Source organism: Oncorhynchus tshawytscha, linkage group LG20, assembly GCF_018296145.1.
Source record: "Oncorhynchus tshawytscha isolate Ot180627B linkage group LG20, Otsh_v2.0, whole genome shotgun sequence".
NCBI classification, from domain to species: Eukaryota; Metazoa; Chordata; class Actinopteri; order Salmoniformes; family Salmonidae; genus Oncorhynchus; species Oncorhynchus tshawytscha.
Window position 1 is genome coordinate 30,234,779 of NC_056448.1, and position 15,104 is coordinate 30,249,882.

Here is a 15,104-nt window from a genome sequence, read left to right on the forward strand (position 1 = left end):
TTATTAGTCTCTCTCTCTCTCGTTATTAGTCTCTCTCTCTCTCGTTATTAGTCTCTCTCTCTCTCGTTATTAGTCTCTCTCTCTCTCTCTCTCGTTATTAGTCTCTCTCTCTCTCTCTCTCTCTCTCTTGTTATTAGTCTCTCTCTCTCTCTCGTTATTAGTCTCTCTCTCTCTCGTTATTAGTCTCTCTCTCTCTCGTTATTAGTCTCTCTTTCTCTCGTTATTAGTCTCTCTCTCTCTCTCGTTCTCTCTCTCTCTCTCTCTCGTTCTCTCTCTCTCTGGTTATCCCCCTCTCTCTGGTTATCCCCCTCTCTCTGGTTATCCCCCCTCTCTCTTGTTATCCCCCCTCTCTCTGGTTATCCCCCTCTCTCTGGTTATCCCCCTCTCTCTCTCTCTCTCTGGTTATCCCTCATCCTCGTTATCCCCCTCTCGTGTGTTATCCCCCTCTCGTGTGTTATCCCCTCTCGTGTGTTATCCCCCTCTCGTGTGTTATCCCCCTCTCGTGTGTTATCCCCCTCTCGTGTGTTATCCCCCTCTCTCTCTCGTGTGTTATCCCCCCTCTCTCTCTCTCTCTCTCGTTATCTTTCTCTGGGGCGGCAGGGTAGCCTAGTGGTTAGAGCGTTGGACTAGTAATCGGAAGGTTGCAAGTTCAAACCCCCAAGCTGACAAGGTACAAATCTGTCGTTCTGCCCCTGAACAGGCAGTTAACCCACTGTTCCTAGGCCATCATTGAAAATAAGAATTTGTTCTTAACTGACTTGCCTAGTTAAATAAAGGTAAAATAAAAATATTAGTCTCTCTCTCTCGTTATTAGTTACATTAGCCCATTAATGTAAGATATGATATTAGATTTGTTGACCTCTCATCTAACTCTCGCTGTCTTCATGTCACAGCCTTGTTCTTCTATAGTTATTGGTTGTTTCCTACGTTGTCATTGATGTCGATAACCTCTTCCTGTATGCCTCCCCCCTTCTATCTCTCTCTCAGCCTGCTAACATCCTATTGGATGAGCATGGTCATGTGCGTATCTCAGACCTGGGTCTGGCCTGTGACTTCTCCAAGAAGAAACCTCACGCCAGCGTGTAAGTACGCAGCCCTACAACCCTGCCCCTGTTGTGTTCTGAGGATCATGACCATGGGTGTGAGTGTGGTATTACTGCAGTGTGTCTGATACTAACGGTCCCCTGGTGTGTGACAGTGGTACCCATGGATACATGGCCCCAGAGGTGCTTCAGAAGGGGACAGCGTACGACAGCAGTGCTGACTGGTTCTCCCTGGGCTGCATGCTCTTCAAACTGCTCAGAGGGTAAGAACACATACCTCTATCCCTCTCGTCTCTCCAACCCACCTCTATTCCTCCACCTCTTTTTATCCTTTCATCACTACTACATCTCCTCTCATTCTTTCTCTCATTCCATCTCTCCACTCACTACCACATGTTACTCAATCACTTTCTTAGTCTCTGTCTCTGTTGGTCACTCTGCTGCATTCCCTCATATCACTCACTAATCTCTCCTCCTGTGATCCCTCCATCCAGCCTTGTCTCTCTCTCTGTCTCTCTGACTCGCTCTGTCTCTCTCTCTGTCTCTCTGACTCGCTCTGTCTCTCTCTCTGTCTCTCTGACTCGCTTTGTCTCTGTCTCTCTGTCTTTCTCTCTGACTCTCTCTCTGTCTCTGTCTCTCTCTCTCTCTGTCTCTCTCTCGCTCTGTGTCGCGCCTTGAATAAGCCTTGAATAAGGGTTTCAAATTTGGGGAAATGACGCTCTAATTGTTCTATATTTTTTACATTTTGTCAGGAAATGCAGCTCTGTCTCAGGTTCTGCTGTTGTGCAGTGGTTGCACATCTCTCTCTGTGTGTTTGATGTGGAGTGTGTAAATACCAGTGGTCCAGGCCCAGTAGGTCACACTTCAGAGGCAGGCAGCTGGGTTTAGGGGCCTTTAACGATTGCTAGATATGGTGTGACGTGAGGGAGTGAGAAATAGAGAGGGGAGGGAGGTTGATGTGTGTGTGTCAGTGTGTTTGAACACTTGAAAGACGAGAGAGAGAGAGATACATGTGATCTGCTGAGGACGAGCTTGTTAGTGTGACATCACTCACATGACTTGGTTCACTGTTTCACCGTTTCCCTCACTGTTTCACCGTTTCCCTCACTGTTTCACCGTTTCCCTCACTGTTTCACCGTTTCCCTCACTGTTTCACCGTTTCCCTCACTGTTTCACCGTGTCCCTCACTGTTTCACCGTGTCCCTCACTGTTTCACCGTGTCCCACTGTTTCACCGTGTCCCTCTGTTTCACCGTGTCCCACACTGTTTCACCGTTTCTCTCACTGTTTCACCGTGTCCCTCACTGTTTCACCGTGTCCCTCACTGTTTCCCTCACTGTTTCACCGTTTCCCTCACCGTTTCCCTCACTGTTTCACCATCTCCCTCACCGTTTCCCACACTGTTTCACCGTTTCCCACACTGTTTCACCGTTTCTCTCACTGTTTCACCGTGTCCCTCACTGTTTCACCGTGTCCCTCACTGTTTCACCGTGTCCCTCACTGTTTCACCGTGTCCCTCACTGTTTCACCGTGTCCCTCACTGTTTCACCGTGTCCCTCACTGTTTCACCGTGTCCCTCACTGTTTCCCTCACTGTTTCACCGTTTCCCTCACCGTTTCCCTCACTGTTTCACCGTCTCCCTCACCGTTTCCCACACTGTTTCACCGTTTCTCTCACTGTTTCACCATGTCCCTCACTGTTTCACCGTTTCCCACACTCTTTCACCGTTTCCCACACTGTTTCCCTCACTGTTTCACTGTTTCCCTCACTGTTTCACCGTTTCCCTCACTGTTTCACCGTGTCCCTCACTGTTTCACAGTGTCCCACACTGTTTCACCGTTTCCCTCACTGTTTCCCTCACTGTTTCAACGTGTCCCTCACTGTTTCACCCTTTCCCTCACTGTTTCCCACACTGTTTCACCGTGTCCCTCACTGTTTCACCGTGTCCCTCACTGTTTCACCGTGTCCCTCACTCCTTCCCTCCTTCCACCAAAGTAACACTAACAGCCTTCCTCTCTGTATCCTCTCTCTAGGCACAGTCCCTTCAGACAGCACAAGACCAAAGACAAACATGAGATTGACCGGATGACGCTCACTATGGTATGGCCTCCTTATGCATGCACACACACACACACACACACACACTATGATAGATCTTTGTGTACACTACAGTGTGCACAAAGCACACACACACTCATTGAGATGTCCTTATGTGCACTTGAACACACAGCATGTGGTTAGTTCATGTTGACACAGAACAGAAGTATTCATACCCCTTGATTTATTCCACATGTTGTTACAGCCTGAATTCAAAATGGATTAAATAGATACTTTTTTATAGAAATGTTTGCATATTTATTGACCATGAAATCTAGAAATATTTCATTTACATAAGTATTCACACCATTTTCAGGTCTTGTAATATATTTCCAAGTAGAATTAAGTAAAAACTGTAACTCGGCCACTCAGGAACATTCAATGTCTTCTTGGTAAGCAACTCCAGTGTAGATTTGGCCTTGTGTTTTAGGTTATTGTCCTGCTGAAAGGTGAATTCATCACTCAGTGTCTGGTGGAAAGCAGACAACCAGGTTTTCCTCTAGGATTTTGTCTGTGCTTAGCGACATTCCATTTCTTATTTTATCCTGATAAACTCCCCAGACCTTACCAATTACAAACATACCCATAACATGATGCAGCCACCACTATGCTTGAACATATGGAGTGTGGTACTCAGTAATGTGGTGTATTGGATTTGACCCGAACGCAACACTTGGTATTCAGACCTAAAAGTGAATTGCTTTGACACATTTTTTGCAGAATTACTTTGACATTGTAGTCATTTAGCAGAATCTTCTCCAGAGCGACTTAGTTAGTGCATCTTAAGATCGTTTTAAGATTCATTTTTTAATTCATTTGTTTAAAAAAAATGATCCGCTGACATGATGGGGTATTGTGTGTAGGGAGTGACAACATCTGTATAATCAATTTTCAAATCAGATTGTAACACAACAGAATGTGTAAAAAGTCTAGGAATGTGAATACTGTCTGAAGGCCCTGTATACGCAAAGTAAGGATTTATCCTTCAATACACTGAAACAAATGCACACACACAGCCCCACAGCATTACATATCCTGGAGATATCATCTTCACAGATGTTGCAGAAAAGTCCTCCTGACAAATCTGCCTCATAATGCCCAGGGAATGAGAGGGAGAACTGAGAAGAGGTTCTGGCAGGAACGAGGGTGAATTTGTATCCTTACTTTGCATCCCTCTCTCTGCCTGCTACAAAAAGCATCAGATTACACCATAGAGGGAGCATCCTGAGTGGTGCAGTGGTCTAAGGCACAGCATCGCAGTACTAGCTGTGCCACTAGAGATCCTGGTTCGTGGCTCTGTGCCACTAGAGATCCTGGCTCTGTCGCAGCTGGGGTGGCGCACAATTAGTCCAGCGTCATCCGGGTTCGGGGAGGGTTTGGCCGGCAGGGTCCCGTCGCATGCTAGCGACTCCTGTGGCAGGCTGGGTGCAATGAACGCTGACACGGTCGCCAGGTCACGTGTTTCCTCCGACACATTGGTGCGGCTGGCTTCCGGGTTAAGCGGGCATTGTGCCAAGAAGCTTGGCTGGGTTGTTTCGGAGGACGCACGGCTCTCGACCTTCGCCTTTCCCGTACGGGAGTTGCAGCGATGGGACAAAACTAACTACTAATTGGATACCATGAAATTGGGGAGAAAGAAAGCCATAGAGTGTGTCCACATTCTGACTACGAGGGGAGGCCTACACCAGCCGTGCCAAACCCTCTTGAGAAGCTACACTCACGCAGAGTTTCGTTGCAGCTACTCCTCAGGACCACGATTAGCTGGATCAGGTGTTAGAGCAGGGCTGGAACCAAAACCTGCACGTGGTAGTTCTCCTTGAAGAGGGTTGGTCACCCCTGGTCTTGACTAGAGTATGTCTACTGTAGAAGACTATGGAGTATCAGAGCAGAGAGAACCACCCCTCTGTTAGGAGGGGCTAAACAAGGAAAGTATTGTCAGTCGAGATTAAATCAGATTAGGTTTTAATCCAGCCACTTAATCTGAGTAATCTATATAATCCCTGTTAGGAATTTTGATTTAATGGTTTTATTAGATAAATGATCACCACCAAAGTCAGAGGGCTTGGAATGAGAGTGTTATGGAGGAGAACTGTGGACATACAGTTCTCTCAATTTTCAATACATATGGAATAAGCTTTATTGTCATGATAAATCAAGTCAGTAGTTTATCTTGTTAAAGCAGGAAATGAGACTAATCTCCTCACCTTTCTCTCTCTCCTCTCCGTAGAACGTGGAGTTGCCAGACTCGTTCTCTGTGGAGCTGAAGGGTTTATTGGAGGGTCTGCTGCAGAGAGACGTGGTGAAAAGATTGGGCTGCCTGGGACGAGGGTACACACGCGCGCACAACCACACACACCCAAACACCTGCTACTACTAACATCGTTTTACAATCATTGATGTTAATATTAGCTTTTAAGAAACTTCAACCTTGGACTGCATACCTCATAAACCGTATTTAACTGTTCTGGGCTAGCCATTTGTCTTTCAATGCACCAATGGAGTTACCATGCACCTGTCCTGAGCAACATGATTGAATATTTCCATTGGTTCTCTGTCCAACCTTGTGGCGAGTATAAGGCCTAGTGTGAATACTGTGAAAGGCCTATACATTATAATAGTCCGTAACCTAGTTTGTAGAGCACAGTTTTAATTTGGAGTTTGGTTCTGTTGGAAATACTGCCTCCTGCTGTTAGGACATGGAACTGTTCCAATATGAGAATGACCTGGCTTTTTCTCTCTCGCTCCCGTTCTCTCCACACACACACACACACACACACTCACACACACAGGGCCCCAGAAGTGAAGGAGCATCTGTTCTTCAAAGGCATTGACTGGCAGCAAGTGTATCTCCAGAAGGTAAGGCGTGTGTGTGTTGAATCAGGTGACCGGGTTTGTTATAAAGCCTCCCAGTCTGGACAGTCGTCCCTGTTCTCTTTCTCTCCATCTGTTGCCATGGTTACTCCTCTGCTGTAGGAATGTAGTCGTTGTTTTGTTCACTCGCCCTTTTTTCCCCCTAATACTTATCCCCTTTCCCCCCCCTCTTCCTCCTCTCCTCCAGTATTCTCCCCCTCTCATCCCTCCTAGAGGAGAGGTAAATGCAGCAGATGCTTTTGACATCGGTTCCTTTGATGAGGAGGACACCAAGGGCATCAAGGTAAAGCTCCAACACACACAACCCTTATCTCATGAAACACCAAGGGCATCAAGGTAAAGCTCCAACACACACAACCCTTATCTCATGAAACACCAAGGGCATCAAGGTAAAGCTCCAACACACACAACCCTTATCTCATGAAACACCAAGGGCATCAAGGTAAAGCTCCAACACACACAACCCTTATCTCATGAAACACCAAGGGCATCAGTCAAATCCACAGCATTATATAACCGCTGATCCTGATATACACACTCACCTACATCATACTGCAACGCACACACACACATGCACACACATATGCACACACATGCACTCAGACACATGCTCACACATGTTCATACATGCTCACACACACACGCTCACACATGCTCATACATGCTCACACACACACGGAGGCTGAGGTGTAACGTGACTCTATCAGTGTGCAGAGAGAAAGTCCTTCCAACAGAGGTTTAACATTACACAACAGTATTAGGAACGTTGGGAGCGTTCCAGGCTGCCTTAATTACAGTGGTGCTGCACAGCTTAGCAGGTCTCACAAGGACTGGTGACGTGGTTCTCAGGTATTACTTCACTTAGCCTTCCACCTCATAGCTGTGTCGTTTCTCTCCCTCTTCCTCTTCCTCTCCCCTTTCACCTTTCACCTCTCCCCCTCTTTCTCTCCTCTTCCTCTCCCCTTTCTCCTCTCCCTCTTTCTCTCCTCTTCCTCTCTCCTTTCACCTCTCTCCCTCTTTCTCTCCTCTTCCTCTCCCCTTTCACCTCTCTCCCTCTCTCCAGTTGTTGGACAGTGACCAGGAGTTGTATAAGAACTTCCCGCTGGTCATCTCAGAGCGCTGGCAGCAGGAGGTGGCTGAGACGGTGTACGAGGCGGTCAACTCCGACACGGACAAGAACGAGGCCCGCAAGAGGGCCAAGAACAAACAGCTGGGCCACGAGGAGGGTGGGGACACACGACGCACGTCTCCACACACACACGACGCACGTCTCCACACACACACGACGCACGTCTCCACACACACACGACGCACGTCTCCACACACACACGACGCACGTCTCACACACACACGACGCACGTCTCCACACACACACAACGCACGTCTCCACACACACACACGACGCACTTCTCACACACACACACGACGCACGTCTCCACACACACACACGACGCACGTCTCCACACACACACACACACACACACACGACGCACGTCTCACACACACACACACACACACACGACGCACGTCTCCACACACACACACACACACGACGCACGTCTCCACACACACACACACACACGACGCACGTCTCCACACACACACGGCGCACGTCTCCACACACACACACACACACGGCGCACGTCTCCACACACACACACGGCGCACGTCTCCACACACACGGCGCACGTCTCCACAAACATCACACTAGAGATGCACGATATGGACTGAATGTTATATTGCAATATTTTTGTATTGATGATATGACTTGTGTTGTAACAAAACACTTGTAAGACAGTAGGTACTGTGGAACATAGTGTTTTATCATTGTGCAGCCCTACCTCACACACATCATGTTGGTAAGCTTTTCCTTGTACCTGCTGGCGCTGGCTTTCCTTCCATGTGTGTTTATTGTGTGTTTCAGACTATGCCCTGGGGAAGGACTGTATAATGCACGGCTACATGTTGAAGCTGGGGAACCCGTTCCTGACGCAGTGGCAGCGCCGATACTTCTACCTGTTCCCCAACCGAGTGGAGTGGAGGGGAGAGGGGGAGTCACGGGTGAGCAACACACACTTCTACCTTAACCAATCCCTTTTTGTGTGCCTGTGTATCTAAGTTGGTGTGCTTCTTCTGTTGTTCACGTATGTGGTCGTCTGTCTGTTTCCACTTACAAGCATGTGCTTTCATGGGTGTGTGATGGGTGTGTATTCTTCGTCATTGTCCATCTGTCTGTCAGTGCATGAAGGTTGTCTGTCCTCGCTCCATTCTGTAGGCCTGGATTAAAACATGAAAACATTCTGTAGGCCTGGATACAAACATGAAAACATTCTGTAGGCCTGGATAAAAACATGAAAACATTCTGTAGGCCTGGATAAAAACATTCTGTAGGCCTGGATGAAAACATGAAAAAATTCTGTAGGCCTGGATAATAACATGAAAACATTCTGTAGGCCTGGATAAAAACATGAAAACATTCTGTAGGCCTGGATAATAACATGAAAACATTCTGTAGGCCTGGATAATAACATGAAAACATTCTGTAGGCCTGGATAATAACATGAAAACATTCTGTAGGCCTGGATGAAAACATGAAAACATTCTGTAGGCCTGGATAATAACATGAAAACATTCTGTCGGCCTGGATAAAAACATTCTGTAGGCCTGGATGAAAACATTCTGTAGGCCTGGATAAAAACATGAAAACATTCTGTAGGCCTGGATAAAAACATGAAAACATTCTGTAGGCCTGGATAAAAACATTCTGTAGGCCTGGATGAAAACATTCTGTAGGCCTGGATGAAAACATTCTGTAGGCCTGGATGAAAACATGAAAACATTCTGTAGGCCTGGATGAAAACATTCTGTAGGCCTGGATGAAAACATGAAAACATTCTGTAGGCCTGGTTGCAAACATTCTGTAGGCCTGGATGAAAACATGAAAACATTCTGTAGGCCTGGTTGCAAACATTCTGTAGGCCTGGATGAAAACATGAAAACATTCTGTAGGCCTGGTTGCAAACATTCTGTAGGCCTGGATGAAAACATGAAAACATTCTGTAGGCCTGGATAAAAACATTCTGTAGGCCTGGATGAAAACATGAAAACATTCTGTAGGCCTGGTTGCAAACATTCTGTAGGCCTGGATGAAAACATGAAAACATTCTGTAGGCCTGGATAATAACATGAAAACATTCTGTAGGCCTGGATAAAAACATTAAAACATTCTGTAGGCCTGGATAAAAACATTCTGTAGGCCTGGATAATAACATGAAAACATTCTGTAGGCCTGGATAATAACATGAAAACATTATGTAGGCCTGGATAATAACATGAAAACATTCTGTAGGCCTGGATAATAACATGAAAACATTCTGTAGGCCTGGATAATAACATGAAAACATTCTGTAGGCCTGGATAATAACATGAAAACATTCTGTAGGCCTGGATAATAACATGAAAACATTCTGTAGGCCTGGATAATAACATGAAAACATTCTGTAGGCCTGGATAATAACATTCTGTAGGCCTGGATGAAAACATGAAAACATTCTGTAGGCCTGGATGAAAACATGAAAACATTCTGTAGGCCTGGATAAAAACATTCTGTAGGCCTGGATAAAAACATGAAAACATTCTGTAGGCCTGGATAATAACATGAAAACATTCTGTAGGCCTGGATAATAACATTCTGTAGGCCTGGATAATAACATGAAAACATTCTGTAGGCCTGGATAATAACATGAAAACATTCTGTAGGCCTGGATAATAAATGAAAACATTCTGTAGGCCTGGATAATAACATGAAAACATTCTGTAGGCCTGGATAATAACATGAAAACATTCTGTAGGCCTGGATAATAACATGAAAACATTCTGTAGGCCTGGATAATAACATGAAAACATTCTGTAGGCCTGGATAATAACATGAAAACATTCTGTAGGCCTGGATAATAACATGAAAACATTCTGTAGGCCTGGATAATAACATGAAAACATTCTGTAGGCCTGGATAATAACATTCTGTAGGCCTGGATGAAAACATGAAAACATTCTGTAGGCCTGGATAAAACATGAAAACATTCTGTAGGCCTGGATAAAAACATTCTGTAGGCCTGGATAAAAACATGAAAACATTCTGTAGGCCTGGATAATAACATGAAAACATTCTGTAGGCCTGGATAATGAAAACATTCTGTAGGCCTGGATAAAACATGAAAACATTCTGTAGGCCTGGGAAAACATGAAAACATTCTGTAGGCCTGGATAATAACATGAAAACATTCTGTAGGCCTGGATAAAAACATTCTGTAGGCCTGGATAAAACATTCTGTAGGCCTGGATAAAAACATGAAAACATTCTGTAGGCCTGGATAAAAACATGAAAACATTCTGTAGGCCTGGATAAAAACATTCTGTAGGCCTGGATGAAAACATTCTGTAGGCCTGGATGAAAACATTCTGTAGGCCTGGATGAAAACATTCTGTAGGCCTGGATGAAAACATTCTGTAGGCCTGGATGAAAACATTCTGTAGGCCTGGATGAAAACATGAAAACATTCTGTAGGCCTGGTTGCAAACATTCTGTAGGCCTGGATGAAAACATGAAAACATTCTGTAGGCCTGGTTGCAAACATTCTGTAGGCCTGGATGAAAACATGAAAACATTCTGTAGGCCTGGTTGCAAACATTCTGTAGGCCTGGATGAAAACATGAAAACATTCTGTAGGCCTGGTTGAAAACATTCTGTAGGCCTGGATGAAAACATGAAAACATTCTGTAGGCCTGGATAAAAACAAGGCCATGAAAACATTCTGTAGGCCTGGATTGCAAACATTCTGTAGGCCTGGATAAAAACATGAAAACATTCTGTAGGCCTGGATAATAACATGAAAACATTCTGTAGGCCTGGATAAAAACATGAAAACATTCTGTAGGCCTGGATAAAAACATTCTGTAGGCCTGGATAATAACATGAAAACATTCTGTAGGCCTGGATAATAACATGAAAACATTCTGTAGGCCTGGATAATAACATGAAAACATTCTGTAGGCCTGGATAATAACATGAAAACATTCTGTAGGCCTGGATAATAACATGAAAACATTCTGTAGGCCTGGATAATAACATGAAAACATTCTGTAGGCCTGGATAAAACATGAAAACATTCTGTAGGCCTGGATAATAACATGAAAACATTCTGTAGGCCTGGATAAAAACATGAAAACATTCTGTAGGCCTGGATAATGAAAACATTCTGTAGGCCTGGATGAAAACATGAAAACATTCTGTAGGCCTGGATGAAAACATGAAAACATTCTGTAGGCCTGGATAAAAACATTCTGTAGGCCTGGATAAAAACATGAAAACATTCTGTAGGCCTGGATAATAACATGAAAACATTCTGTAGGCCTGGATAATGAAAACATTCTGTAGGCCTGGATAATAACATGAAAACATTCTGTAGGCCTGGATAATAACATGAAAACATTCTGTAGGCCTGGATAATAACATGAAAACATTCTGTAGGCCTGGATAATAACATGAAAACATTCTGTAGGCCTGTGAAAACATTCTGGCCTGGATAAAAACATGAAAACATTCTGTAGGCCTGGATAATAACATGAAAACATTCTGTAGGCCTGGATAATAACATGAAAACATTCTGTAGGCCTGGATAATAACATGAAAACATTCTGTAGGCCTGGATAATAACATGAAAACATTCTGTAGGCCTGGATAATAACATGAAAACATTCTGTAGGCCTGGATAATAACATTCTGTAGGCCTGGATGAAAACATGAAAACATTCTGTAGGCCTGGATAAAAACATGAAAACATTCTGTAGGCCTGGATAAAAACATTCTGTAGGCCTGGATAATAACATGAAAACATTCTGTAGGCCTGATAAAACATTCTGTAGGCCTGGATAATAACATGAAAACATTCTGTAGGCCTGGATAAAACATGAAAACATTCTGTAGGCCTGGATAATAACATTCTGTAGGCCTGGATAATAACATGAAAACATTCTGTAGGCCTGGATAATAACATGAAAACATTCTGTAGGCCTGGATAATAACATGAAAACATTCTGTAGGCCTGGATAATAACATGAAAACATTCTGTAGGCCTGGATAATAACATGAAAACATTCTGTAGGCCTGGATAATAACATGAAAACATTCTGTAGGCCTGGATAATAACATGAAAACATTCTGTAGGCCTGGATAATAACATGAAAACATTCTGTAGGCCTGGATAATAACATGAAAACATTCTGTAGGCCTGGATAATAACATGAAAACATTCTGTAGGCCTGGATAATAACATGAAAACATTCTGTAGGCCTGGATAAAACATTCTGTAGGCCTGGATGAAAACATGAAAACATTCTGTAGGCCTGGATGAAAACATGAAAACATTCTGTAGGCCTGGATAAAAACATTCTGTAGGCCTGGATAATAACATGAAAACATTCTGTAGGCCTGGATAATGAAAACATTCTGTAGGCCTGGATAAAAACATGAAAACATTCTGTAGGCCTGGATAATAACATGAAAACATTCTGTAGGCCTGGATAATAACATTCTGTAGGCCTGGATAATAACATGAAAACATTCTGTAGGCCTGGATAATAACATGAAAACATTCTGTAGGCCTGGATAATAACATGAAAACATTCTGTAGGCCTGGATAATAACATGAAAACATTCTGTAGGCCTGGATAATAACATGAAAACATTCTGTAGGCCTGGATAATAACATGAAAACATTCTGTAGGCCTGGATAATAACATGAAAACATTCTGTAGGCCTGATAATAACATGAAAACATTCTGTAGGCCTGGATAATAACATGAAAACATTCTGTAGGCCTGGATAAAAACATTCTGTAGGCCTGGATGAAAACATGAAAACATTCTGTAGGCCTGGATGAAAACATGAAAACATTCTGTAGGCCTGGATAAAAACATTCTGTAGGCCTGGATAAAAACATGAAAACATTCTGTAGGCCTGGATAATAACATGAAAACATTCTGTAGGCCTGGATAATAACATTCTGTAGGCCTGGATGAAAAATGAAAACATTCTGTAGGCCTGATGAAAACATGAAAACATTCTGTAGGCCTGATAAAAACATGAAAACATTCTGTAGGCCTGGATAAAAACATGAAAACATTCTGTAGGCCTGGATAAAACATGAAAACATTCTGTAGGCCTGGATAATAACATGAAAACATTCTGTAGGCCTGGATAAAAACATTCTGTAGGCCTGGATAAAAACATTCTGTAGGCCTGGATGAAAACATTCTGTAGGCCTGGATAAAAACATTCTGTAGGCCTGGTTGAAAACATTCTGTAGGCCTGGATAAAAACAACATGAAAACATTCTGTAGCCCTGGATAAAAACATGAAAACATTCTGTAGGCCTGGATGAAAACAACATGAAAACATTCTGTAGGCCTGGATAAAAACATTAAAACATTCTGTAGGCCTGGATAAAAACATGAAAACATTCTGTAGGCCTGGATAAAAACATTCTGTAGGCCTGGTTGAAAACATTCTGTAGGCCTGGATAAAAACATTCTGTAGGCCTGGATGAAAACATGAAAACATTCTGTAGGCCTGGATGAAAACATTCTGTAGGCCTGGATGAAAACATTCTGTCGGCCTGGATATAAAACATTCTGTAGGCCTGGATAAAAACATTAAAACATTCTGTAGGCCTGGATAAAAAACATTGGTTGGTGTGCTTCTTCTGTTGTTCACGTATGTGGTCGTCTGTCTGTTTCCACTTACAAGCATGTGCTTTCATGGGTGTGTGATGGGTGTGTGTATTCTTCGTCATTGTCCATCTGTCTGTCAGTGCATGAAGGTTGTCTGTCCTCGCTCCATTCTGTAGGCCTGGATTAAAACATGAAAACATTCTGTAGGCCTGGATACAAACATGAAAACATTCTGTAGGCCTGGATAAAAACATGAAAACATTCTGTAGGCCTGGATAAAAACATTCTGTAGGCCTGGATGAAAACATTCTGTAGGCCTGGATGAAAACATGAAAACATTCTGTAGGCCTGGATAAAAACATTCTGTAGGCCTGGATGAAAACATGAAAAAATTCTGTAGGCCTGGATAATAACATGAAAACATTCTGTAGGCCTGGATAAAAACATGAAAACATTCTGTAGGCCTGGATAATAACATGAAAACATTCTGTAGGCCTGGATAATAACATGAAAACATTCTGTAGGCCTGGATAATAACATGAAAACATTCTGTAGGCCTGGATAATAACATGAAAACATTCTGTAGGCCTGGATGAAAACATGAAAACATTCTGTAGGCCTGGATAATAACATGAAAACATTCTGTCGGCCTGGATAAAAACATGTAGGCCTGGATGAAAACATGAAAACATTCTGTAGGCCTGGATAATAACATGAAAACATTCTGAAGGCCTGGATAATAACATTCTGTAGGCCTGGATGAAAACATAAAAACATTCTGTAGGCCTGGATGAAAACATGAAAACATTCTGTAGGCCTGGATAATAACATGAAAACATTCTGTAGGCCTGGATAAAAACATTCTGTAGGCCTGGATAAAAACATGAAAACATTCTGTAGGCCTGGATAATAACATGAAAACATTCTGTAGGCCTGGATAATAACATGAAAACATTCTGTAGGCCTGGATAATAACATTCTGTAGGCCTGGATAATAACATTCTCTAGGCCTGTATAAAAACATTCTGTAGGCCTGGATGAAAACATGAAAACATTCTGTAGGCCTGGATAATAACATGAAAACATTCTGTAGGCCTGGATAATAACATGAAAACATTCTGTAGGCCTGGATAATAACATGAAAACATTCTGTAGGCCTGGATAAAAACATTCTGTAGGCCTGGATAAAAACATTCTGTAGGCCTGGATGAAAACATTCTGTAGGCCTGGATAAAAACATTCTGTAGGCCTGGATGAAAACATTCTGTAGGCCTGGATAAAACATGAAAACATTCTGTAGGCCTGGATAAAAACATGAAAACATTCTGTAGGCCTGGATGAAAACAACATGAAAACATTCTGT

The 15,104-nt window shown here is 43.2% G+C and overlaps 1 protein-coding gene across 1 annotated transcript in view; it reads left to right on the forward strand.

Annotated features, from left to right (window-relative positions):
* grk3 (G protein-coupled receptor kinase 3) overlaps nucleotides 1–15,104 on the forward strand; it is a 79,620-nt gene that overhangs the window by 59,185 nt on the left and 5,331 nt on the right. The window contains exons 12-19 of the mRNA XM_042302473.1: nucleotides 988–1,082; nucleotides 1,199–1,306; nucleotides 3,076–3,142; nucleotides 5,367–5,467; nucleotides 5,929–5,995; nucleotides 6,198–6,293; nucleotides 7,074–7,236; nucleotides 7,935–8,071. Of these exons, the coding sequence (XP_042158407.1) occupies nucleotides 988–1,082; nucleotides 1,199–1,306; nucleotides 3,076–3,142; nucleotides 5,367–5,467; nucleotides 5,929–5,995; nucleotides 6,198–6,293; nucleotides 7,074–7,236; nucleotides 7,935–8,071 (834 nt within the window). The remainder of the gene's footprint in view (nucleotides 1–987; nucleotides 1,083–1,198; nucleotides 1,307–3,075; nucleotides 3,143–5,366; nucleotides 5,468–5,928; nucleotides 5,996–6,197; nucleotides 6,294–7,073; nucleotides 7,237–7,934; nucleotides 8,072–15,104) is intronic.